The sequence below is a fragment of the Anabas testudineus genome, chromosome 9, assembly GCF_900324465.2.
Source record: "Anabas testudineus chromosome 9, fAnaTes1.2, whole genome shotgun sequence".
Classification (NCBI taxonomy): domain Eukaryota; kingdom Metazoa; phylum Chordata; class Actinopteri; order Anabantiformes; family Anabantidae; genus Anabas; species Anabas testudineus.
In genome coordinates, this window is record NC_046618.1 from 13,832,591 (window position 1) to 13,860,589 (window position 27,999).

General features: G+C 39.5%; 1 protein-coding gene across 3 annotated transcripts; it reads right to left on the minus strand.

Moving 5' to 3' along the window:
- Nucleotides 1-645: 645 nt before the first annotated feature.
- nipbla (NIPBL cohesin loading factor a) lies at nt 646-27,995 on the minus strand. 3 transcript variants are annotated; one of them, XM_026342798.1, is made up of 49 exons: nt 27,608-27,995; nt 25,967-26,038; nt 23,480-23,629; nt 22,997-23,162; nt 22,776-22,876; nt 22,557-22,668; nt 22,132-22,295; nt 19,543-19,691; nt 17,929-18,019; nt 17,401-17,622; nt 17,050-17,301; nt 16,200-16,951; nt 15,161-15,374; nt 14,863-15,039; nt 14,456-14,629; nt 14,106-14,267; nt 13,894-13,997; nt 13,708-13,794; nt 13,317-13,548; nt 12,629-12,780; nt 12,431-12,511; nt 12,206-12,306; nt 11,916-12,045; nt 11,721-11,803; nt 11,218-11,350; nt 10,782-10,925; nt 10,557-10,643; nt 9,968-10,188; nt 9,701-9,803; nt 9,384-9,482; nt 9,049-9,195; nt 7,423-7,557; nt 7,091-7,189; nt 6,906-6,959; nt 6,699-6,807; nt 6,354-6,481; nt 5,989-6,129; nt 5,782-5,875; nt 5,492-5,646; nt 5,284-5,374; nt 4,847-5,020; nt 4,538-4,728; nt 4,143-4,250; nt 3,813-4,013; nt 3,393-3,539; nt 2,905-3,278; nt 2,606-2,780; nt 2,073-2,270; nt 646-1,940 (listed from the first exon to the last, which is right to left on the minus strand). In XM_026342798.1, exons 3-49 carry the CDS (start codon nt 23,541-23,543, stop codon nt 1,578-1,580), a joined length of 7,641 nt encoding a protein of 2,546 aa, XP_026198583.1. In that variant the 5' UTR covers nt 23,544-23,629; nt 25,967-26,038; nt 27,608-27,995; the 3' UTR covers nt 646-1,577. The 3 variants fall into 3 exon arrangements, with proteins under 3 accessions (XP_026198583.1, XP_026198582.1, XP_026198584.1); XM_026342797.1 differs by having other exon boundaries at nt 13,894-14,000; XM_026342799.1 differs by having other exon boundaries at nt 13,894-14,000; nt 16,776-16,951; nt 27,608-27,994.
- Nucleotides 27,996-27,999: the final 4 nt, after the last annotated feature.

The following is a 27,999-nucleotide window of genomic DNA, read 5'->3' on the forward strand; positions in this document are numbered from 1 at the left end:
GGGTCCAAAACGGTTCGTTATGCGCTCTGCAAATTGTCCGACTCGTCCACAACTTTTCTCTCCACTTCACAGAATAGTTGGAAATAAAACACCAACAGGGGGAAAAACATTTTGAGATAATTTAGCAAAACCTAATTACGCATGTTTGTAACTTATATGAGCACAAAGTAACCGGAAATTGCTTGACATGAAACGTTAAGTCCTCTGGTAAAAGTAGAGTGTTATCTACTGTAGGAACAGTAATGACACTGAATGTGTGTGAAAGACTTGTCACAAGTGATCGTACTGTTTTATGTACTAAATACAGCTGGTGCAGTATTAAAACATCAAATGAAACAACATAGAAACATAGACATGTAATAATGTGTGTAGCTCTATTATCCACAGAGCACAAAACAGAATTATATGACTGCTTTGTAATACTATATATATATATTAAACAAACCACACATTATTACCATGACACTGGTTTTTCTTATTTTGAAATGTGTGTACAGCAATACTAAAAAAAAAAAAAAAGGGTTGTCCAGCATCACGTTGAAGGCTCTTGTGTGATCAACCCTAGTTTATTTAATATTCAGCTGATATAGTCTTTCTCATTTGCAATATGAAACGATCAGATTAACAGTTTGAGCAGACAAGTGACAAAGAGAAGTAGAAAATTTATTGCAGTATTTGTTCCACCAAAAGGGTATGAATCCCCTTTCCTCTTATTACTAGGGTGACCTAATACAACAAAATCTACATTTACAAAATATCCTCCTGCAATAGGCCACATATACTGCATGCGTAGTTCGAAATAGAATAAATTATGTTCAGAGGACTCTGCCATTGTACAGCATGGACAAATAAAAGTGAACAAAAATAAAAATTCTTGTTTTTTTTTCTTTTTTCTTTTTCTTTCAAATATCTAAAAGCTAAAAGGAAAAACCATCAGGGTGCTAGTAGTATAATAAACTCCAAAACACTTTAATAAGAACATCAAAAAGACTAATTTCCAACATTCACTTAAGGTTTTATTCTTTTTTTTACAGCTTTTTTGTCTTCAGAGATATAAACATTTTAGTTTTTTTGTCGTGTTAAACTATGATACAGTGGGAGTAGAAATGAGCGACTAGAATCTGCTGCACAACAGCGAAGGAGCTCCCACAACAATGTTGACAAAACATTACCCTCCAGGTCTCTTTTCTGATAGCCTTTTTAAGGGAAAATTTGGGTGAATTATTCCTTTAATGCCTTCTGGATTCTATCCTCTGAAATTGTACACAAACAAAACAAGAGCAGTCCCTCTAATATAATAAGTCTTATGTTTTGTGTCATTTTTGCAAGAATAACTCATGTAAAAGTATGTAGTGTCAAATATTCTTGCCCTCTTGTGTTTTCTTACAAAATTGAGGAAGGAGAGGAGGAAGGTAGGAATCCAGTGAAGTTTGGCTGTGTTGTTGGAGGTGGCGGGTTGAGGAGGAGGAGCAGGAGCAGGGTAGAAGAGGACTTTGATAGTAGAAATGGAGCAGGGGGGCCAAAAAAAACAAATTTAAAAAAGGAAAAAAAAAAAAAAAAAGATCACAGGGGAGCCATTAGCTAGCCCCTCCTTCCCGCGCTGCATACAGTGAGCGTAAAGTCTGTACTACTTTGTTGCTCAGTTTGTGGTTGCTGGTCAAGGCAATCTTCTTGTAAATGATGTCTGACTCCTTAATAGTGTCCACCCAAGGCACCAGTTTGCGACCATCCCGTTTCTTGGCCTCTGCCCAGGGCCCAGAGTAGGAGCCGGCCATCCAGTGGATGCTGTATCCATTGGAGGTCTTGTTGATGACGCGAGCTATTTGCGGCCGGTCCTTGTATTTTGGGCAGCAAAGGGCAATCACATCCATAGCTTCCACTGTCTCGCTCATACGGCCAGGGTCCGAGGAGTCACCCGCCCGCCTTGACTTTCGAGAGGACTGCAGGGAACACAAAGACAAAAAGGTTGTACTATAAGTGCTCCATAAACACATCTATTATTACTATATCCACCTTGCATTTTTAAATTATATTTTATAAACAGTGTGTGTGTATGAATGTTTTTATCTCACCCCTGGGGTCCTTTCGTCACCATCGCTATCATCATCATCAGTCTCTGGTCCTGTCTGATTGCGTGGACTGGGTCCACACATGGGTCCGGGGCCTCCCAGAAGGGCGTTTATGGCTTTGTTTCTGATGTTAGCACTGGCAGACGCTTCTCCCTCCTCATCCTCCTCGTCTGGGTCCAGATGTTCCATCAGAACCTTGAACTGTGGAGTGAAAAGGCAAGAAACTGACTGAGACAGAAGTTTCACACTCTGTGATACAACGAAGTCTGGTAAATTCTGCAATCTAGCGAGTAGTTTACCACTAACACTACTACCTCCACTACAAACGTATCAACTGTCATGGACTTCAGACAAATGATGCAAAGCTGTTGTCATCACATATGTGTTTAAGTTCAGGCCTCATATTTCAAAACTTTATATAAATAATGGAATAACTAAATGCTGACACAATTAACTGGTGAGTGGCAGAAAGTAATACATACATTTTTCCAATGTATAACATTGAAAATCAAGTCCGCTATAGCTTCATTACTTACATCTAGGTACTGTTTGACTATCCGCCTTTTGATTTCATCTGTCAGTGTGGCATGAGCCATGTTGTTGGAGATGAAGTCAATGGTTTGGCGCGGGTGGAAATGGATGTTGCTTTTTCTGTTCACCGTTTTATCGTAAACCTTGGCTGACTCTGTTGGAGAGTACTTCTGAATTTTACTGTTGGAAAACAGAAAAGGTGTTACAGAGCATACCAAGATGACAGAGAAAGTTTGATGTGGCAAACGTAACGCACACACTGAGAAAAATGAAGGCCCTATAACAACAAAAGTTGTGAACCTACCTGTCAGAGAATCCATACTGGTTCTTCAGATGCTGTTTGAGCACTAGCAGCAACAGAATGCCCTGAACAGCATTAGCAAAGTCCAAGAGACCTGTGGGATTGTCTGGGAGGCGCCTCATTACCTTTTCATCATCCTCTATATCCAAATCCTCCAGATCAGACTCTGACTCTGAGCTGTCAGCAACAGGTTTTTTGGCCTTTTTAGGCCGCCGTACCACATCTTCATCATCATCATTGCCATCACTGTGGCTTCTTTCTTCATCGCTCCTGGGAGAATCACAGTTCATCTTTTCCTCCACATTCTCCTCATCCGAAGGGTTCTTCCATTCCTTCTTTACCTTCTTTACCTTACGCCTTGGCTCCTTTAACAAAAGCTGTGCACAGAGGAAAGAAAATTAATCAAATCTCATTTAATCTCAGTTCTAAAGGCAATGCAGAACCATAGTGAGCGTTTTTTAGGGAAACTACTTTCCAAAATTCTAGCCTACCTCTTTGAAAGTCTGCAACAAGTTGCTTCCAGAAACCGACAGGGTGATGTCTATGTGGTGCATGATAAAAAGAGGCTCCTCCTGGCTCTGGTATGGGAAACAGGCAAGGTTGTCTGCTATAAACAGCAGCATGTTCACATCTGTCTTCTGCAGAAGAAAAAAAAGAGGAAGTTCAAAATTGAGAATCATATTGCAGTAATAACTTATTATTCACACACAAGAAAAAATAACTTGCTCTTTCTTAGGGACCTCACAGGATAAGGTCTGGGTAACCTTTGGGCTGTACATGCAGCTCACCCAGATAATATCTAGACATGTTTAGACATTCTAGTGAATGTCTGAAAGAAGCTTTTAATAGTTGTTGTCTAAATCCATAAGAGTCCTACAAAAATTAGTTAAGATGAGTGAAGGTTTACTTACAGCACTGTCATCAAAGAGGTTGAGCAGTGAGATGAGGAAGGCCCTCCGGTGCTGCCGATTCCCCCGGATCATAGTGAAGAGGTGGGAGCAGAGTGCTGAGTGGGTCTCGTCCTGTCTGAAGCCTCTAATAATGGTCCTACGAGATAAATTGATGGCCTGCTGCAAACTGTATGACATTTTCATCCCAGCAACTGCCTTCATCTGTGTAAGAATAATTTAAAAGATTTGTTAAAAGCATTCAGACAACTGTTGATTAAACAAATTCATTTATCGAGTAACACAACAATGCATAAATTCAATACCACTGAACATGAGTGACTGAATCCTTACATGGATGAATCCCGTGTACTTCTTGTCAATCTCCACCAGCTGCTGGTCAGCTTTGTTCCTCATGCTGGGCTCTGGGTCTGTTCCCATTGCAATGAGGTAGGGTACACACTACAGAGACAGGACAAAAAATGTTACGTTCACATATTTCTTTTATAATTCAATATAACATTCAGTGAGTTGTTTAAAAAAAAGTAACTGAGGATTTAACTATACTAAAGTACATGAGATAGAAAAATAAAAATCTACAGAAAGACAAACAGTGTGGATGTGATGATCCAACAGGAAAAAGAATATTATATCATCATCATGCTGACATTTACAAACTTAATTCTATGACAAAGATGTGTTATTTAAATTAGAGGTAGATTGGTCTGACAATGGCTCTTAATACCTACCTGTACAGGATGGATGAGCCCCTGGTTGAGTGTGAGAGCGATGACGTTAAGAGCAAAGTGCCGTACGCTGGACTGGGTGTGGAAAAATGCCTCCAAAACCTGTTTTAGATAAAGCTGCATAATGGAGCTGCTCATTCCTGAAGAGATGTCCCCCATCTCTTTCAGATCCTCCTGTTTAGACAGCTTATTCCCTGCAAATAAATAAAATATAAATTGTTGTTTATCTATTTTGAAATCTAGGTATACATACATGCAATACAACTAAATCAAACAGTGGTAAACTACAGCAGCAACCACAGATTTGCTTACATTCTCTGTCCGCTTCCTGCATTCGTGTGTCCTCCTCCTGAAGGTATGTCTGGAGGTTTTTGAGGATCTGGATTTTGAGGTTAATGGAGGAGGAACTGTCTGCCAGAATGCCATTATACAAAGTCTTCACCTCAGGCACAAACATCTGGCTGGGATGCATGATCACAAGAAAGCCTGAGGGAGGAGAATAACAAACCACAAAGACATGTTAAAGTAAGTAAACGAAACAGTCTCCATCTATATCATCTCCACCTGCTGGGGAAAGCAAATCTGTTGGAAATCAGCTTTGATGACATATGTGGTCTTAATATTACACCTGCAAATTGCTAACATCATACTATGTCAACGACTGATACTCAGTGGTAACATGTTATACACAGTGAATACAATGACCTTACATACATTGTGAAATTCATATTTAAGAATGATGTTCTTGCCTAAACCAATGATGGCTTTGGTCTTGACCTCCTCGTCCTCATGTTTCGTGAAGTATAGCAGCAGCTCGAGAACTTTCTCCTTGATAACAACCTGTACACAACATGCATACACATAGTTAAAGAGAAACAACATTATATGATTTGCTATATACACAAAAGTGGTAATGAAACTTGGCCAGAACTTTTCTAGCAATGGCTGCTATTCTACCTTGTTGGAGCCCTTGAACTCCTCCAGATCAAAATCGAAGTGTCGGGCCAGGGCACCCACAGTGAAGAGTGATCGCAGCAGGAAAGGTTTGTTTGCTACCAATGTTGTGCTGTTAGGATCTTCCTGATGTTGAATCTTGAGCTTGTTAAGTGCACCTGGAAAAAAATCTTGATTATTAGTACACTACATCCCAATTAGTTTTTAACTTTTATGGAAATATGAAAAGAGACTAAATGACTCTACAGACTTATTCTTCCTAAACAGTCCATATAAAATCAGGTGTATCTCACCATAGAATCTGTTGAAGCAAGCCCAGACAAACTTGTAGTTGTGTGTGACTTTGTTGACAACAGCTCCAAGACAGCTCACACAATGCTGGACCACCTACACAAAGGAAGATGGAACATCAAATCATCCCTATATTTACAGTTGACCTTCTTGCAACTAAACTGGTTACTGCACTCAATAACATTTCTAAAAACGCCACTGCCACGCACCGTCATGCCGTATTTGATGATGAGCTTCATAAGGTCTTCTTCAATTGTGGCCAAGAAGGTTTCACTAGGATGCTCCATCAGAGGGACCACCAGCTCCAAGATCTTTGCCACATTACAGATGACCATGAAGTCATTGGCAGTCTGTAAGGGAAACAACCAGAATTACTGTTGAAGCTCTGAAACCTGAATTTAGTGGTTGTCTTTAAATTCACCAATCACAAAAAACATTGCAAAAAGGTGAAACAAATCAGCTTCACTGGCTTAACAGAGAATTCTTTAATCTGTTAATGTATTAATGTTGATATAAAAATAATTCAATATGCAATAACATATATATTTTAATAACAATAATAAACACTGCTTACATTACACTTTGTAGTCAGGTAAGGTTGCATGGTCATGGCATGTTTGACCATGAGCTGGGCCCTGATTTTGCTGAACAAGTACAAGGTGGTGATACAAGCCACTAACCGTGTTGAATTTACTTTGTTCTCTACAGAAAAGAAATAAAATATACACAGACATTGTTACTTCAGACATTAGCAGAGTACAGATACAGGTTGCAGTGTGATACAGATTATTGCAATTCTGTGGCCAAGTATAAATATACACTTAAATTCTATTAAACTTACTTTTACAAACAGCTGTTTCAAATTGTGTGCTGCATGAAGGCAGAGATAAAACCAGAGTGAAATGAAAAACTTGCATACCTGCAAGAGACTCCTCATATTTGAGGATGTGTTCTACCAGATTGTCAACTAGTTGAACACAGGCCTTTTTGGCTGGCTTGTATGATGCATCCTCTTCAGACTTGAGAAGCTAGAGCAAGAGAGACAAATGTCATTTAAAAAAAAAAAAAGAAAAAGTTTAGAACACATTCTCCCTCAAAGTCAAGCCCCAACACCGATGATGCTTACGTTCTGAAGAAGTTGTTCAAACCAGTCGTAGCCAGTGTCTCGACACGCTGCAACCTGAAGAAGAAATCAGACATGAGAATTTTAAATTCACTGGTCCCAACTTCACTATGATACAGACTGAGGATTTTTGTTGATCTTTTACATGTTTTATCTGATACAACAAACTTTAAAGTCAGTTAACATACCACATCCGTGATGTTCAGGATCTTCCTGGTCATGGTCTCTTTGTCATGGGCTGGAGTCGGAGTAAACCATAACTTCTGGAATGTCTCATTTACCAGTTTCTACAGTGAACAAAGGTTTGTGTGTTATTAGTTTCAATGCACCCTTTAAAAAGGTTTTTGAAGAGGTTTTTGGTGACTAGATTACAATATATAGATGTTTACCTATATACCTTAATATATAGACACAAGAGAAAATAATAATAAATCATAAAATAAATAATCATAAATCAATGGAAGTCATATTTAAAGGTAACTTGAATTATCAAGAGCCAAAGGTGCAAGTTGATCCATACCTTGATACCTTCTTCATCATTGACCCTGCGGATCATCTTTACACACATCTCAGTGATCTTACTGAAGGTTGGCTGCTCCAAGCAAATGTCTCTGAGGATCTTGATCACCCGTTTTCTTACGCTGATACCAGTGTCCTGTGAACCAAAGAAATTCAATTCAGAAATCTTTTGCAATAGTCTTTAAGAATGAGACCAAAACCAGGCTTGTGCTTTTATGTGCAAAAGACACATCTATATGGTGTGCAAAAGCATTCTTTTGCCAATAGGTGGCAGTACAAGACTGTAATGAAGAGTGAACTTCTCATGAACCCTCCTGAACATTTCCATGACAACAGGCACAACAATTACACTGCGTTCACATCTCAGACACAGAGTACAAAGAATAAGGAAAAGGCTTCTGTGTTAGACTGCATTTCAATATCAATATCTTCTATTACCACAGTTATCACAATGATCTGTGTTAATCCCAGATTTTATGTGGCTTTTAAATTGTCTCATTATTTAAATATTTCAGTCACGTAAAAGCAAACTTGAAAGAACCAAAATGGACTATTTTACACAACTTTTCTTTAAACTCAATCTGACTTTTCCATGTAGGCTTAGTGAAGAAAAGAAAAAAATTCATAAAATCCCCTATAGAAGTGCGCCCACTCATTGTATTTGCATATATGTTAAATAAGTGCACACAACAGCAGATGCATTTAATGTGAGCAATTTACTAAGAATAGAATTTAAATGGCCTTAAACACTAAAAGTCTAAAAGCTCACTGTGTCAGAAAGGTCACCTGTGCACATCGAAATGAACACAATTCAACGATACTTCATTAAATGGCATGGTATGTAGGCTCCTGGTAAACAAACAATGAATTTGTGATGTGGCTTGGTCCACAGAGATCACAAAACAGTGGTGAAGTGCAAAGACAATTTCAAGGCCACGCTGAAGCCAATAACAAGCTACAACATGGTAAAGTTCTTCAATGAACTTTGAATAACCTGGCAAAAACTCAAAATGTATTGTCTGTTCTGATAAAACATAGCTTCAATTGCGGTGTTACAATGACAGACTAAGGGTGTGGCAACAGGGTGTGGAGGTATGACATTGTTTGAGGAGCACTGAAATAATACATTAATATCTTTAGGAAATTGTTTTAGATTTTTTACACTAGTCTTAGTACAAAATTGAGGTTCAAATATTTCTTGGTCCCTAAAACAGTTACTGAACAAAAATAATTAAATTAGTCTTTCACTGTAACTTTGAAAGATGCCAATTCAGTTTAGCTTAGTGGTGCTGTTGACAATTCATGAGTCTCAGATGGACTTTGAAGTACATTTTTGTACAGAATAAGAGCTGTCAGCAGTGGCCAAGTGCTCATTTCTTTACAGAGTGCATTCACTGACACTGTGGAAAGCAGACAAGACATGTGCAAACACACATTTATTGAGATCTGCTTGATAAATTCCAAGCTATTGCTTTAACATGATTCAAAATCATGTTAAAGCAAGCGTACCGTAGCTCATCCACTGATGGCCAGTACTCAACAGTTGTATGTACACTTCATAGAGGGATTGTGAGACCTCGCAATGCAGTAATGATGTGTCTAGAATTAGCTTTGTTGTTCCACCTACCAGTATCCTTTCTATGAGCATGTCATAGTACTGTTCAGTGAGTTGGGGTCTACTGAGGACAAATTTGCCCAGCAGCTCAACAGCTGCCTCCCTCACGCTGGTGGAGTTGTCCATCAAGCGACCATGGACGCCACGCTGCATGTCGGACTGCAGAAGTGGAGAAAAGAGTCAATAAATAACACGGGGGAAATAAAATAAAGTAACGTAACAGTGAACAGAATGACAATCATAACAGACCATGAATATAACATGACGGCCCACATCATGTACTGACTGAAATTAATGTACGTATTGGGCATGACAAATTGTTTTTGTAAATGCAGATCCTCACATACCCTTGCCAGAATGCTGGGGTCCACGGCCACAACCTCAGACAGACATTTCATGGCTTTAGTCCTTACAGCGATGGCACTTTCCCCAAGGACTCGCAAGATCTATCCAAAAAATAAAAAATAAAATAAAATTAAAAAATAATTAATTAATTAATTAAAAATACATAAAACCTGTTTCCTATTTACAACAGTTTAGTTTAGTTTAGTGTAAACACATTAGTGAGCCACAATGTCACCTGTATCACGAAAGGTTTGCACATTATTTTATTTAGCTGTTGTGCTTCATTTAAAAAAACTAAATAAAATAAAAATAATCAAACCTGTGTTAAATAAATATCAAAGCTCTGGGCGAACGGCCTCATAGAGGCCAAGTAACGCACAATCAGACAGGAGTCATCATAGTCCACAGTGTCAGAGTTCATTCTGTGAGAGATGGACCAAGAAAAAGAATGTTACATTCATGCAACTGGCAGTGAGGTTTTAACCAAGAGGCAGAGGCAATCATAATGAAAGGCAGGAATAATCCAATCAGTTTCTGTTAAGTGAGTGATCTGGAGTAGACTGCTAAGACAGGCACTCATTCTTACTTCAGTGTAGCGAAATGAGCTGGTGTGGTCTTAATGATGCTGCGCAGGAACTTCTTGCGCTTCTCAGCACGCTGCATAATTTCACTGGTTGTCTCCATCTCCTTGGCATGTTGTGGTCCATCTGATGAGTCTTCGTCCTTTGGATTCTGGTTCCGCATTGACTTCTCAGCCTCTGTGGTGGCATCCCGGAACCACTGGGCAATGTAGAACTTTCTAGCAAACTAAAGGATGAAGAACGTACAAGATGTAGATGACTGAAAGAATGTAACTGAATGTTAATTTAGAAAAATAAATAACTTAGAAAACAGTTGTTAACAAAATAGTGAGCGATACTATAAGCCAAATATTTATGCCCTTACATTAAAATAACTGGACTGTGTGGAATCAAATGAGTGTATTGGTATGAATTTTGAGCACAGCATCGTATGGCTAACAAATGTGATGGGTGTTGTTATTAATATGCAGGCAGTTGATCCAAACAAGACTAAATTAAACTACAGGCCAATGTGACATTCAAGACAAACAGATTTCTGAGATCTAGAGTTCAGATAGTGTCTCCACTCGCACAGTGAGTCTAAAGAAAACCCACCACCAGTGAGGGATCTGTCTCAGCATTCTCTTCCAAGTAGTCCAGTAAGGCCTTCTGCAGCTGCTGCGTCTCATCGTTACCTTGAGACTAGATAAAACGGAAAGAAAGATCACAAAACATGCCATTTACACTAATCCACATTCAGCCAGGTAACTTATTTTTGTCACTATAAATACATTACTTAAAACGATAAATTAAAAAGACACAAACAATTTTTTCTTCTACCTCTTGTACAATACGATCTATTGATCTCTGGTCCATCTTGCTCGTAACTGCGTCCTTCCTCAGACGGGCAGCCACTGTGCCAAGGTAGTCCAGAGATGCTACTCTCAGAGCCATCTCTGTCTGCTTATTACTGAACTGATGCACCTGATGGGTGCAGAGGCAGAAAAAGAAATTAAAAAAGAACACATTTGATTAGTAGACATCTGAGCAGGTAGAAAGCGCCAGCAATATTACAAAAAATCGAATGATAATATCAGTGTCTTCAAAGAAGACAATCAAAAGAAATGAGATGCAACCTCTTCCAAGTCCATGTTTTAGTATAAGAATTGTTCCTTTTTGTCAAAGCTTTCTAAAGCTGTCCTCTGCAATTAATTAGGATCTATTTTTGGAGACACAAATGCATTTGAGTTTATAGAAAGAGCCCTGACATACTAACCAGCAATCTACCGAGCAGACTGAGCAGCAGCTCTGCAGCAGGCCACTCTGGTTTGTTTACTGTTGAAAGCAGGTCCTGGACAAAGTTTTCAAACAACGGCCGGTAATCTTCTTCTCCCTGCTTGCTGCCGCACCTAGTGAGGGAAAAGTGGAGGAACAGGTTAATCACAGAGAAATGACAATAACAAAAGGAAACCATCATGAAAAAGAATTACTGGTAATAATTATAATCTGAAAATAACATAAAAGGCCATGAAGTAAACATAAAATTTAAAAATACACTTAACAAGTAGACAGAATAATTTTACCAAACCTACTAAAGTACATAAGGCACTTGCTTAAGAAAGCTATAGATAAACAAATACTTTATTAACAAAGGGAATTTCCCTTATATAGTACTAGAAGCACTCTAAAGCAACATACCTACAATTCACGTCAGGCTACACACACCTTCTTAAAAGTAACTATATGTATCTAGGCAGTATAGAATGGGAGTATAATTACTTTTTGAGGAAGACTGAGAGAAAGTTTTGTGCTGTTCTCATTGCCGTCTCATATGAGTTGGTTATTAACACGTCTTGATCCACCTAAGAGGGGAAAAAGGACTTGTGAGCAAACGATATGTCTGAATAAATATTTGCACAAAATGTACATTTAATTGGTCATGTGATGGGTTTTTTAGTCAAATTGGTCTCCTACCTTGCTGTCATACTCCTCATAAATGTCCTTGTCACTGGGGAGGTGGACCACACACTGGATCAGCTGCAGCACCAGAGCTGTCACCATTTGGATGTACATCGGCTCTCCATCCTGGTCTGAGCTATTCAGCCTAAAAGCACAAGAGGACAAAATACATTATGAATTATCAGGATTTTACAGTCTCTTCATCCCTGTGTCAACATTTGTTTTTCTACATTGATGTTTAGTCATTAATGTAGCCCTTCCAACACCCAGCTGACATTAATGTGAATTCATATAAAAATAAATACCTGAAATTCCTGAGGGAACGTTTGCTGGTGGGCAGTCTGGCCAAAGAGGTGAAGATTTCCTCCAAGATCAGCTGCCGATGCTTCTCATAGCGTGAGAACACCTGGAAGCAGATATTGATTCTTTTAGTATCTACTTTCATAGTTGTGTTGAGCAGATCAAACTAATTCAAACATGTTTGAACATTGATTTACACAGAGGAATGAGAATAAAAAACTACAGCTTACCGCTGTAACTAGTTTAATGGCACAAAGCTGCAGCTCACTGACGTTCTCCACAAAGAATGGAGTGATTCCCATAGAAGAAACCTGAAAAAGAAAAAAAAGACGACAACATTCATCATCATCTGGTTTGTGATGCGGCTTTGGACTTGATAAACTGGAGTCAAGTATTGCTCTTTATCTTTAGGAACGTGTAGCTGTTACCTGGAGGATGGTGGTGTCTGTAAGTAGTTGAATCTCTAGGAGCTCAGAGATGTTGCTGACGATGTCGCACACTTTGTTGTACAACATGACAATCACACGTTGCTTGTGTGTGGAACATTTTGCACGTTTTGCCTTGGAGCTCAACATGCCGCCTAGACAGACAAGAGTAACACTGTTAAATCCTTTTCACTAAATATTAATTATGCATGCAAAACTAATGTTTTTGTTCAAGGAAAAATGTTATTTGTTGGGCGGTAACCTATTGAACTTAACTCCCTTTGCATGCAGGATTTCGTTCTCTCTGTTATTGTAATAAGAGTCAACAGCCTTCTTGAATGAAAGTGATATCATTGTACAAATTCACCAAAAGTAGACAAAATCTACTCAGTGAAGTAAACTTACTACTACTCTAACTTCTGCTATGGCTCATAAAACTTGTACTTAAAGCACACTTCCATGTGGAACAAATCTTATACGTCAGTGAATGGGAAAAAAAAAACAAAAAAAAAAACAAAAAAACAAAAAACAATTGTGACATTGTCATTTTCACATCATTAGGGATCGATTGCTGACAAAGTTGTCCATTTATCAGATTACTGCAGATCATATTACACAAGGTTAAAGCTCATGAAAATAAAACAAAAAAATCTAATAATATGATTTAATCAAGTATTTGCTTTATTCTAACCTCCATGTGGGTCCACCCTGTAGACCGGGTCGTACTGTGGATACAGTGTGTTCTGAAGGTGGAACTTTGTGTACTGTAACACCCGTTCTATGACGTCTTCTATGTAGACAGCCTTTGGCATGTGTGTTGAGGTCATGATGTTAAGAGCTGTCAGACAGGCATCTGCTGACTTTGTGACTCTTTCCATTATCAGGTCTCTCCAAAGCCTCTCCTCATCTTCAGCATCATGGTCCTGAGGTCAGAAAGAAAATGAATATGAATGCATTTCACAGAAATAGACCACTATCTGGAGGGTGAAGGATTTGACTCATTCTAGCAAAGAAATTTTTTGTGTAGTTTAATACTACTAGAAAGAATATTCAACACAGAAAGAGAGAGCAGGAGTGCTTACATGGTTTATCATGGTGGATAGCTTGGACCCATCCTGGATATTCTTTTCCAGTATGTTCAGCAGCTTCACCAGCTTGTCTGATGGGATCTAGAACAGCAAACATTATTTAGACCTACATTTCAAGCAGCATCACACATCCGAAAGCGTCCATCTGAAAGTCTTAATATTTATGGTTACTACAGTTACCCTGCTGGAGATGCCCATGGCCTTAATCTTGGCGGACTCACTGCCCAGCTCACTCAACTGGTGTTTACCAAGCAGCAGTTCCTGAGGTATCTCATCATCATCAGCTGCTGGAAAACAGAAAAATCGTAATAAAATATAGTAAGGTTGATATATTTGGATTTTCAAAATGGATAATGGAGGCTGTATGAAAGCCAGTGAGCACTGATATTTACCCATGGTAGTGAAATCCACATCCTCCAGGTTCTCCAGTATGTTGTCAATGCTTGCTAAGAACCTCTTGAACGTGGATGAGTCCATCAGCTCTTCCTGGGTGAGCTTGGGTTCGTATGCTTTCCGTTTTTTCTGCTTCTCCTTCATCTTCAATTTTCTGGCGACTGAGTCAAAGACGTTTCATATTATTCTTTACTGTTTGGTTGTGTCTCTCAAGGTTCAACATTTTAAGAAACTATCACATCATTAATCACATAAACCTACCTCTGAGAAGTAAAATATGAATGCAAAGTTATGTCTAATGCTGCATTAGCTAAAACGGTGTAGACAAATGCCGCGGCACATTACAGACCTTCACTCATGCTAGGTGGTGGTGACTCATCCTCAGAGGAATCTCTGTAACGACTGCCTGAGCCTCGTCGACCATCCCGATGCCCGCTTTTCCGATGGTCCCCTGAACCCCGGCGCTCTCTTTCTTCAAAATCCCAGGGCCTATCCTTGTCCCGGCGTTGTCGCTTCCTTGCAGCTGTACAGATTACATAAAGATATCAGGCTCTAAAATCTACAACATTACCATAAAGAACAACTCATCCATTTTAAAACAGTAAACTGATATCGAAAACTAATATAAATTCATAATAAACAGTATCAATTAAGTAGGTTTATCATATTTTAAGAATAATCTACCAATCAAATGATCAAACCTTTTGCAGAGAGATTAGCAACAAAAACGGGCAACAATTAAATTATTTGACTTACACTCTCCATTCGCGTCATATTCTTCATCCGAGCTGACTTCAGCATACTTGGGCTTCTCATTTACAGTGCTTCTTTTCCTCTTGTTTACTTTTACTCTTTCACACAGAGGCATGGTTGACTCAATCTCTGCGAGAAGTTCTGGGGGTAGCTCCTTCAGGACAGCTGGGTCCATACCACCTAAAAATGTGACAATAACATTTTCAAGTAATTAACAAAAGGTTAATTGTTTTTTTTTTCCTTTTCTAATTATTTTCTCAGTGTAAAAATGCTGTGAAGTTGTTGTTAAACTTGTTCATACCTTTGCTAGACTTTCCTGAGGAGAGTCTGTTCTTCCCAGACTTGCTGTGCCGGATGATCCTCTGGATCTGGTCAACAGAGAGTTTTTTCAGAACCACTACAGGTTTGGGCCTCTTCTCGAAGTCCTGCACCAAACCCAGTCTTTCCAGTTTAACCTTGGGCTGGCCCCACATTTGACTTTCAGTTGATCCACTTCCATCCTTATCACGTTTGATCTGAGGAGAAAATGAAGAGTCAGAAAAGCATACAATACAAACCTTCTTTTTCAGATCAGAAAAATGTGAGCTAGGAGTAAAATAATAAATGTAACCAATGGCTGACCAACATGAGATTAGTGACTGTGATGTTAGTTAATATTTCCTAAAACAATGGAATAAAGGAATACTCCACAGAAAGTTCTGTCTGAGCCTTAAGTATTTTTAGACAGTATATTGTCCTTGTACACTGTCAACACTACAGTGTAGAGTTACTACCCAGTGCCACTAGGAGTGACAATGACAACTAGATTTGGTGATTGTGGATGGTCATCAAAAAAGCATGTCAGAAGTTGGGTCAAAGTTCAGTTAATAAATTACAATACAATGTAGTGCACTGATTATACTAACCCCCATTGCGGATAAAATATCTCAGAAAATGATTCAATCCAATAAATTCCAGCACGCCGAACTCAAAAATCCTTAGTCAGTAGCAAACCATTTTTCACATTGCGATGCCCTAAATTCTACCAATGAGATTTATCCAGGTCCAACATCTGATATCGAGCAGTGGAGGATTTCTTTACGGTACTGGGTATTGTTTTCACATACTATGAACAATGTAATAAAGCAAAAATAATATTCAACACTACTTTAAACAGATGGTTAGGTGTGGGTTAATGTGTTAACAGAAAATATAAGACCATTCCCAGGGATAAACGAAAGGCTTATGGATGGGATAACGAAAACAAGAGTGAGTGGGATTTGGTTTTGTGAGATTGCAGGCAATGACAGCTGAATGATTGGTAAGTGGGTAGATATTTGATTTGGGTTGGTCCAGATCACCTTGGGGATCTGGAAGTTCTTCAGTGCGCCACTATGCCCTCCCAGGAGCTGAGCAGGGAAAGAATCTGGAAGTTTAGCACCAGAAGCAGATGAGGAAAGTTTGGAACCATCCTGCCTACTGCTGCTCCGACCAAGCTCTCCAGTAGAAGAAGCCCGGAAGCCAGACCTATCTCGGTCACTTCGACAGCGAGAGTCAGGGGAGCGTCGGTCTCTACCGCCAGTCTCACTCCGATGCCTCCGGTCTCTGTCAGATTCTCTATCCCTGTCTCGTCCATGTTCTCCTCGATTTGATGACTTTGGCATCTCTCCTCGTCTGTCTGAGGACTTTTCGTCATGTCGGTGCTTTGATGACTCTCGACCATCTCTTCTACTGTCATGTTTATCGACCCTGTTCTTGATGACTTCCGGTCGGCCATCAGGTTTCAACCGCAAAGCTGTGTCAGAACCCTCCACAGCAGCTGGCCCACTAGCTGGCTCTTCAGGCCAGTGTTGGGCCTCAAGGGCTGGAATAGGGGCAGCCAGACAAGGGTCGAGCTGACCGTCTGCTCGGCCTGCCTGCTGGAGGTCGATGCTCACCATAAGGGGAGGGCGGCTGGCACCATTCCCTGCTGCAGTGGCCTCCTGTGGTGTCAGTTTGCCAGCATTGCCCCCTCCTGTTGATCCACTGCCTGGGGCACCTGTAGGGCCACCGGGTCCTCCTGCGCCTGGCTCCAGGGGAAAAGAATCCTGTTTTCTTTTCTTCAGTGGCTTGTCTGTAAAAAGACAGGCAAAATAAAATTAGATGCTCATAAAAAGCTCTAAAGGTAGAAGTTATTAACCATGTACTGATATTTGCAGATATCCTACATACCTTTATCTTGCACCTCCTTGGAGCACTTCTCACTAGCGGCTTCTCGTTCTATCCTTTCAATTTCAGCAAGGGCATCCAGTTCTGCCTCATCATAAGGAGAATTGGGAGGCTGGAGACCACTGGCTCCACCTACTTGCTGAGTGACCTGTTGCAGCCGTGCTCCGACATTTTGCTGGAGAACAGGCACCTGCTGAAAGCCCAGCTCTGCCTCCATAGTGTCCGAGTTCTGATCCATGCCCGGCACAGCCTCACCTGAGATATTAACAATAAAGCAATAATTCATGTTTGTTGATTGGAAATATTAGTTTCTTTCAGAATTAAATGATCTATAATCTTCTAATCTCTACTTACCCGGGGGATCAGACTCATTTGACTTGACCCTGGACAGCTTGAGGGTGAGTTTTGTAGAGTCCTTGTTTGGAGAGCTAACAATGTCATACATATCTTTCTCCTCTTTCACTGCTGGAGCTTTCTTTCTTTGCTGAAGCTGCTGTTTCTGGTCAGGCCCACCGTCCCTCGGTGAGGGAACATAAGGAGGTGGTGACTGCAGAATCAGTGGGGGACGAGAGCCCGCTGTAAGTAAAGAAACACCAAACAGAGAAGAAAGTCATCCATTAAATGCATGTTTAAAAAAACGTGATGACAACTAACACTTCTGTTTCTTTCACTCTAACAACATAAAATGTTAACTAGAAAGAAAGTTACAAAAGTTGGAAGGATAATCACTTTGGCCTTGTCTCACTTTTGAGGGATAATCAGCTTAAACTATTCTGTTGCTATAGAATTATAGTTATGAATATTTCAAAGCTAAATGTAGCTTTCCCTAAATTAAAAAATGCATGGATGTATGCACTCAAGTGTCTCTTTCAGTGGCCTTACGTTTGGGTGTTCCTTCACTCCCTGCTGGGGAGCATCCAGACTGTGGAGACCTCAGAGAGAAAGAAGGGTTTCTCATGGTGGAGTCACCCTCCTAGACAACACACAGACCAGACAGAAATTAGTAAAGAATTCTTACCCTGGTTCAACTTTTGTGCAATTTTTACCAATAAAAATGATTCCACTCTACCTCTCAATTATGTTAGCATAACTAAGAAGATTACCAAGATAACTGGAATTTCTATAATTAAGAACGACAATATTGATGAAATTTAACACTCCAGATACCCCTCCTTGCTATGAGCACAATATTCAGCATGCACTCCAAACTGGCAAGAAAAAGTTACTTGCATATGTATTCTAATGTTTAATGTAAACATGGTTGCAAATGGATCACAAAACAAAAATGAATGATTCATTTTAAGGATGAATGAGCACAAAGTAATGTTCATATTAAATGTACATGTACTTTACTTTAATCAAAAAACGCCCTTTGCAGCAATAACTGACTGTGGCTTTCTACTGATCAGTTTCTGCAGATATTCAGGTGTGATTTCCTTCAAGGCCTTATGCAGCACTTTCCAAATGTCTGCTTTACTGGTTGTTCTGTGTTCCCAAATTTAAGTTTCCACCTCCATGCTTCACTGATGGTGTTTGGCAGGCATCGATCATGTTTTCATGAGCTCTGAGTCTGAGCTCTGTAAAGTATGTTCTTCCAGATCTAAACACTTCAAACATGTCTCCCCAGACTAGAGGATATACCCTTTAAAGAAATCTTCCATTTCTTGGCTCTCTCATAGAGAAAACCCTTCCTCTCCGAAGACAAATATAGACTGACTCTAAGGGAAGTTGTTTTTGTTTGGACATTTTAAGTTCTAATTTACACTAAAATTGACAGGTCACTCTCCCTATAGAGGCTGAGCTAAAGACAAGCTGAAGAGGGATATATTTTCTGTGTTTTGGTATTTATTTTTTTTACATTTCAGTGTGAAAATCCAATAAAGTCTTGGCGATTCCACATTTTTTTTTGCCAGTGTAGGTTTCACTGTTGCAAAATCTTTTACTTCCTCTAGTGATTAAATGTGACCTCCCACTACTATTTAAAAATGGCAACAGAAAATAATATATATATGTTATAAAAATCGAAATGGAATTAAAACTTACAAATATATCCACATGCATATGTGGTGAGACAACTTTTATTCAGAAACTCTTTATTCTTGATTGGTCAACTGTACTGCTTTTAAGTCCTTTTTTTAAGTCCAATAAATAATATTGCTGGCCTGCACTTATCTGTTAAAGCAATGGCTTCTGTCATTGCGTCACTAATGTTTCTCATGGCTTTATTCTGACATATACGTGATCATGATGGAAATCATAGTACACGTACAGTATTTGCCTTATACACAATATTATTTTCAGCCAAATTGCACATATGCATTAATATTATTATCATATTACATTATGACACATTTCAATGTTTTTTATGTTTGTGTAGTTAAAAGAGTAAACAACAGGCTGATGCAATCGTTCTCTGCATTTTCTGCTAAATAATAATAATGCGTTGGTTGGAAAATAAAGCTCTAAAGTATTCATTCTTTACTTTATCAGTCATACCTCATTGCCAAGTCGGTGAACAATGTTCAGGTAGTCCTCAGTGCCATGTCTTTCTGAGTGGTGGTTGGCAGTGTTGGCCATCTGCCCTGATACTTTGCCCTCATGGATATTCCGTATGCCAACTGGAACCATTGGACTAGCCACTGACACTGGAAGATAAAAGGGAAAAAAAGCATTATTATAAAAAATCTGTTAGGGAGGTAATTATTGTTCATAATAAAATAAAGTGAATGAAAACAAAAAAAAACATAAATTAAAGGCTCATAAATTAGAGGATGCAGAAAAACTGCTGATAAAATAATGTAAATGAGATGGTTTGACTGTAAATGTCACGGTGGAACTGCCTACATGAAATCAGTTCTTCCCAAAAACAATCCATCAGAACCAGCATAATGCAAAGTGAATCACAAACAAACCAACAGTTTGCTAAATATAATAACACTGCACAGACATCTGTAAAAAAAAAACATGAGTGAAACAAACCTTTTCCACCAATTGCTGGTTAGATACTTTGCCAGTCAGCAGGGAATGCATAACTGAATACACCTGACTAAGCAATCCAAATGCAAAGTATCAACATTTCACTCAATTATATGTAACAGTAATTGTGATAGTTAAATTAATTGTTTTATTGACATTTGGAGGACATGGATTTTCTAGTCTAAACACTGTCCACCGAATAAACCCTCATTAAAAAAGTTAGACTTGATAAAAAAAAAATTAAAAAAAAGCCAAAATTTAGGCTGTGGCATGTTTAGTTCAGCTAAGGATTCTACAAAAGATGTTTCACTTAACATAACATCCTGTCACACTTTCAGGCAGTTCACTTACCAGAAAGAAAGAGCAAAAAGAGCTAAGCGAGAAGACTAATGACTGATATTGTTAATTAATAAATATTAACACCAGAGTCTAAGCAAGACAGTGTGTGGGAGTCTTTCGTATTTTTATTGGTTCTAACATATTCAGGTGCAGAGATAATGTCAGATTCAATTCTTTGCAACATTAGCAGAGCAAGTTTATTGGCCTCTGTGTTTTTGTGCCAATGCCTACTGTCAAGTCTTGTCAAAATAAGGAATAGCATTTCATGTGAACCCGTTTTATTTTTATTTTTTTTTTCTTGTATTTTTCATTTAAATTATAGGCTGTATAAAGTATAAGAAAATCCACCGTAGACAAATTTCCTTTTCAATTAAATTTGCTAATAATTGTGTTTTGAACTATAAAGCACTTCTCTGTTTTAAATTGGAATTCAGGAACAAGCCTTTGTCAAAGTGTTACATTGAGAAAATATTCATAAAAGTCACTGGGAATCACATGGGACAAAAATGAAGGCAATCTAAAAAGCAATAAAGCAATGAGGTAACACTAGAGGTTTCTCTGAAGAAGCTGAAGGACGTTTGCATTAACTATAAGTGGCGTAACAAGGAAGAAACTAAATTGTATTCACAAAATTGTCTGCAAAAACACAGCTGCTTTGGATACAACAAACACAAGTAAGCATAGTGCATTCACGAGACAAAGTCCAGAATTTAGAGTTACATTCTGCTGCAGTACTCCTATGTGACTCTTCATTGGGACACAGTTGCAAATCTTCAACTACTCCTCAAAAACACCTATAGACTGAGTGGGCAGAATAAAATGGTCCCTTAAAATGTAGATGGCCACACATTGCTCCATAGTGCTTCTACTAGAGCCAAGATTGAATAACCAGTCTGTGCCTCCTTTCCATCACCCTGACATAAGCTCTACCAGAGAGGATAAACAGTGTCCTAACCCAGAACATGGAGCACATCCTTTAATCACCTTTTTTGAGATGGAAACCATGACCTTATCTGCTGTCCACGGGCACTGTCTCAGACCTCGTCAGCCAAAACAGTTTACAGTTTTATAAAAACTTCCTTGAACCCAAGTCTTTCTCTGTAGCCTCTACGATCTCCTCCCTTACTCAAGCTTGTGCATCCATAACCATCGCAGCTGCTGCGATTCTTAGTGGCTGATACCTGTCTGCAGGTCTCGTACAGCAGCTTGAAATTCTCCTTCAAAGCTGGTGTCCACAAGCAGACTGTTAGTTTGCCACTGCATCAGGCACAAACAGCATTCTGACACCAACTCTAAGCAGCTGCCTCCATAATGGAGACTTTGAACATGGCTTAGCCATACTCCATGTCCCTAGTCTTTCCCAGGATGTTTGAGAAATTCTTTTGAATATGTGCCCACCAATAAAGTATCATCCCTAAAACCTACCTACGATGCAAGAGATTGACCCTAGGATTCTCACTTGCCTACTGCCCAATTTACACTGCTCTAGATGTGTGCCAGCGAGTTCCCTGACCAGACAGTTCTGGCTCGGACCTCTGGACCAGTTTGAGAACGTACTATGGGCACAGTGCCTCAACAACACAGCTCTCATTCTCACCAAGACACACAAAGCCCTCCACCATGTAAAGTTGGCAATTATCTGAAAGATTTAAAAGCACTTTTGCCGTCAGGTAAATTACGTACATTAGCGAGAGGCACATGTCATATATTTTGTTAGATCTGGCTGCTTGTACATGCACAAACAATAAAAACAAACAAACATACACTTACCTTGTTGTATCTGTTGGTGTTGGTTATAGCTGGGTGGTTGTTGGTGGGGATACTGCTGTATATAAGCAGTGGCAGGGCTCTGAGGAGTGTAGGGACTAGGTACTGGACTGTTCTGCTGGCCCATATACCGGCTACTAGACCCACTCTGGGGTGCCACAAATCGGCTAAAGAAAGTAGAGGATACAGGAGGGTGAGAAAAAAAGTAGAGAAACTTTGCCTTAATGATAATGTAATAAATATTTATATAATCAAAATCTTTTTTAGTCATTCTATGACACTACATTTATTAAATTAGGTATTGTCACATATTATTATACAACTGAAATACATTATTTAAATATTATCATTTAAAACATGCAATAATGGGTTATGTTATCAGAATGTATCATATGTTAGAGCCAGCTCAATTATGCGGCATAACCTACGTTGATGGATTCGGAGAGATTGCAGCTGGCTGGAAGTTTGCAGACTGAGCAGGGCTATGCATGGAATTTTGAGTCATCTTGAATGGTGGTACCATTTGCTGCTGCATAACATCTGTTCATAAATGAAAATACAGTGTATTTGTTTACCATGTCATCGCCATGACATTCATCTATCCAACTTTACATTTTTCTGTCATAGTGTAAAATTGGTGCTCATACTTTTCTCCCTGAAGATGCCAGGGTTCCTGGCCAGCATGGTCTGCAGCAACAGTGGTGCATCTCCCTCTGGCTCATCACTGCCCAGGTTGTCCTTCAGCTCTCTGAAAACCCACACAATAAGTATGTGGCACACTTATAGTGAAAGGTAATCAATGATAATGCACACAGGCTATTATTTCAGTTTAGCAAGACATAATATGCCATGCATGCACTGTACTTACATGTGCTCTGTGGAGACCTGGTTGAGGCCATGGGCTAGCTGGGAGGCCAGATTCTCATCCCGACAGCCCAGTAGGCAGGTAACTTCCTCTGCAATCCTCCCATTGTATAGGAGACTCTTAGTGGTGGTGGCCGGGAGAGGGGAAGGGAGGGGTAGCTGGTTCAACACTGAGACAACAAGAGATAGATGAAGGAAAAAAGAGGTGAAGAGGTAAATAAAACATTTTAAAAAGGAAGAGAGAGAGAGACTGTGTGTATGTGTATGTATATGTATGTGTGTGCGTGTGTGTATATAGGGGGGTTAATTTTATTTGCTGCAGAAAAGTAGAAAGAAGAATGCAGACACGGCAAGAGGTAGAATATGCAATCACAATTGCAAATTTACATCTGTTCAGACAGAATATTTCAGCATGACAATTTTCACTGGAAGAGGAGACAAAACAAAAATTGATAATGTGTTCAGAAGATGACTGTGTGTCACTCACAGTCTGTGAGGCTAGCAATCCCAGCAAGAGTGGTGATGGGAACATGAGGCATATCCCCATTCATGCTGAAGGTGAGGGTGGGGGAGTGTGTTGATACACAGGTAGATCAGGGGGTCGATGGACAACACCCGTCCTCACATCTCCTGACACCTAAGAGAGAGGAAGGTTAATACACAGCACCAGACTAAAATGAATAAGAAAGAGAGCAGAAGATAGAGGGTGGAAATGATAACAAAATAAAAAAGCAGAAGAAAAGAGAACAAAATGATAAAACAATATCATTCAATAACATCAAATGCATTGTGAATGGCAAGTCTTTTCCAACACTGTATACTGCTGTCTCATGCTTTGTGAAGAAGAAAAGGTGACTACTGCACCATCTGTAAGCCACAAATAAACATGTCTTATTAGATCTTGTCAGTCTAGAAAATCTGCTGTATTCTCTACTTTACATGTAAGCAGACTCTCACCCTTTTACTCATTTATCTAGAATGCTGTAATTTATGTATGTCACTGATCCACAAGGAGGGAATCCTCAGCGCTACACAGGTTTAGAAACGTCATGCCACTAGTGCAGGAGCAATCTTAATAATGTTCCACTGATACAAATAGACAGAACTAAACCCAGAGTACACAAGGCCACTAACTATAAGACTTTCCTGCTGCTCGACCATGCCGTTATTATATTGGTTACATACTGTAACAACAATGAATAGATAGTAGTTCTCTAATAAATAAAATTCTTAAAAGTTCTGGATTTTTATTGCTCCTTTTTTTGTAGATTAACTCGTAGCTCCGCTTGGTGATACTAATAGATGCTTGTTGAATTAGTTATTTAAATGTTACATGTTAAGTTGCCTTCTTTGCACAGAAAATATACAAAAACATGTGGAAATATAACAACAAAATAAACTGACCGTCCAAATATAAGTCACACTTTTATTTATTGCTAGTTCGTTGGACCGCCTTTAGCTTTGATTACGGCACACATTTGCTGTGGCATTGTTTCGATAAGCTTCTGCAATATCGCAACATTTGTTCCTGTACAGAGTTGCATTCATTTTTCACCAAGATTTTGTATTGAGACAAGGACAATCCTTGTGTCAAAATGATGTGTCATGCTCCCTGAACCACTCTTTTACAATTTGAATCCTGGTATTGTCAACTTGGAATATGCCCGTGTCATCAGGGATGAAAAAACCCATTCATTAATAACCTAGTCATTCAGTATATTCAGGTAGTCAGCTGACCTCATTCTTTGGACACATAACATTGCTGAACCTAGACCTGACCAACTGCAGCAACCCCAGATCATAGCACTGCTCCCACAGGCTTGTACAGTAGGCACTAGGCATGATGGATGCATCACTTCACCTGCCTCTCTTCTTACCCTGATGCACCCATCACTCTGGAACAGGGTAAATCTGGACTCATCAGACCACATGACTTTCTTCAACTGGACAGTCCTTAACCCAGTTTTGGCAGTTTCAACAATCTCCTTAGATGTTTTCTTTTTTTGATTCATGACAATAATTTAACTCTTCTGAAACAGATTAACATCTTTTCCACGATCACAGGATGGGTCTTCCAACATGGTTGTTTAAGAAATAATAAGCTACTCACTGCATCAGTTAGGGTTAAATAACTTGTTGAAAAATAATCAGCTGGCTGAAAAATAATCATCTATGCAGTAATCATCCAATGGGAGGCTCTTACCTATTTGTTTAGTTATATCCAGGTGGTGACTTTTTTTTTTGCACGGGCAGTGTATTAACAATACTCAAAAGACAAAGGCTTTTGGAGGGGGGAAAACACTACTCATGTATCATACTGCCAACAGTACATAAATGTTTTGGAAAGTACACAGCGCAAGTGATAATGCAGTCCACTGAATAAGCCCTGACATTTTAACTGTCCCAGTAATCCAGTTTACTTAAACAGTACTAGCCATTTATGTCCAACTATAGTCTGATTAAAATTCAGATTTTATATACACATAATACTGCCAATTTTGTAAAACTGAATAAGTGGTCAACTGATGTAAATCTGTGTGTTATTACCATAGTGGCCTATTGCCCTTTTTTTCAAACCACAAGGCTCTTTGCTCACAGGTTATTTTGGTCTGAGCAAATCTGGGACCTGCATTGCAAATAATTTGTCTTAAATGGTCTTTGATGCCAGATGTCTTTAACCTTTCAAGTAATATTGTACACGAGATCAAGTCAGGCAATTTTTATAATTACTAAACACATCTTACACTACAGTGGATGAACAACAACAAACCAAAATGAAGTGAGTTTAGGGTTCATGTATTATCCAGATTACTCTCTTTGACACAAAATTACAACAAAAGTGTTTACCTGGATGAAAAACAGACTTTGATTATACATACTAGTCTCAAACCCCACCTAATGTAATTATCAAAATTTAAAGTAAACAATAATGTTTCACTGAAAACATAAATAACTCAAGAAAACATGATAATACCTTTCTGAAGAATTCTGTGCAGTCTCGGGTGGACTCACTGACATTTCAGATAAAAAGTCCTAATCCTTCAATCTGTTGGAAGAGAACATTGCTCTGTATCAGACTTCACATATATTACATTTAACAGTACTTACAAATGTCTTCGTCACATTTACAGAAGTTCTCTCTACAGGTATTGCATTAAGAAGATAACCAGAAACAGCTAAATAATGTCAGAATTATTCGGGGCCACACATGCGTTTCATATCTACAATGATCATGTCATTACTGCTACTCAAACACAGAATGCAACAGTATGCAGCATTGTTGATCTTACCTGAAATCTGTTTTTAATGACTCATAAGAAAATGCAACAACTTTTTCAGTAACTTCTGCATATTAATGACGCCACATTAAGCTGTATACGAAAGAAAACCTGAGTGCAAGCACATCACTGAGGTCATATAGTAAACCGATGGAAGACATTCTACCAGAAACGTCAATGGACGGGTACTTCAAACATTACATTAACTAGCTGTAGTGTTAGCATGCTCAGTCTATGTGGTCTCTCTGTGTACGCAGGGGCTTGGCTGACAGCTGTGAGACTGACAGGCAGGAGGCAGCACAAAGGAACAGATGCACTGTGATGGTGGCGGCAGTAGTGGGGGTCTGCATCATCCAGTAGCCAACAGCCACCATACGGATTCTGCAAACTGGCTAACTTGCAGAAACGAAACAAACTGCATTTGCTGTGATCAAGAAAAAATATCCACAATTGCCACTAACAACGCTAACGTGCCCACCAAACTCCAATGACAGATTAACTATAGTTGAGGCAACGTAGCTTGTGCTTAGTACGTAATCAGTCAAAACATTTCAAAACAGCATAGCATCCAAACCAGCATAAGACCTGCCAAATGCTCCAGCAAAAACAAAACACGTTAGGGCTCAAATAATCCAAAACAATTTGTTACATCCCAATAATAATCTAACGTACAGTTGACGATAGCAACCGTGTATGTGTTTATCTTAGATGAATTGCCAGCTGCAGCCCGCTACTCACGGACAAAACCATCAACGTTACACTACCAAGAAGTTGACTGCCTGGATCTTCCGAGCTAACCGCGAAGCTAGTGTTACCACTTACGATAGCAGCTAAGATCACTAACGCTAGCTGCCTAACATTTGCTAACAACAATAGTCGTGTTTTAATAGCTAGCTAGTTATGCTAACTAGCTCTAAGTGTTGTTAGTTAGCTTCTAACGCTGCTCTCCGTTCAAATAAAAGGGAGGTAGTTCAAATAATACAAGGAAGCGCTAGTCGGGGTTACGCTGATGAATGTTAGCCAATTCCCCTTGAGCTCGGAATAAAAGCGATGGGTTTGTGTGAGTAGATGTAAAGGCAACGGCACGGACTGTAATTCCGTGGCAACGGCCCAATCCTCGGGCTCGACAAATGACATCCAGTTGAGGCCGTGCGCCTCGGCAAAGCAAAAACACACCTAGCTAGCTTGGCTGGCTAGTTCGCTAGCTTCCGTTACCTCCCGGTCAACGATAAACGACGCCGTAGGTGGTCTTGCAGCAGAGCATTCGTTAATGTTATTGTTAATAATCGCAATTTAAAAAGTTCGATTCATAAAGATAGATGGGTGGTTATATTTACCTTCGGATGTTGCGTTCAAAGGGAGGGGAATGTTTTAGCTTGGTTTGTGTCCGTGTCCGTATCTCTGGCTCCCCCTTTCTTCTCTCTCGCAGCTCCTCCAGAAGGAACTCGATTGGCTTGCCAGCTAGCTGCTGAGCTAGCTTGCTAGCTATCAACAATAATCCGGGTCGGACTGATTCGTTCTTCTTCCGTCACTCAAGGGTGAATGTTTCAACGTGCGTTCATGGGGAAACATTCGTTCTTCGGAGTTTCAGTCGGTCTGCGCCGACATAAACAACGCGTGCAGCCAATTTCGACAGCAAATGTGAAATATGACGATTGTTGCGATCATCGAGAGGCTCTCCTCTCGTAGAACAAAATGCCGACCGGAAGTTCTGCCGTCTGACTGACCA

Excerpts from the sequence above, each read along its gene's own strand:
- nipbla (XM_026342797.1), bottom strand. The coding sequence starts at position 23,543 with ATGAATGGGGATATGCCTCATGTTCCCATCACCACTCTTGCTGGGATT. Across the intron at positions 13,549-13,707 it reads TATCCACCATGATAAACCAT|GACCATGATGCTGAAGATGA; the intron begins GTAAGCACTCCT and ends TTCTGACCTCAG. Across the intron at positions 2,781-2,904 it reads CAGTATGGATTCTCTGACAG|TAAAATTCAGAAGTACTCTC; the intron begins GTAGGTTCACAA and ends GTTTTCCAACAG.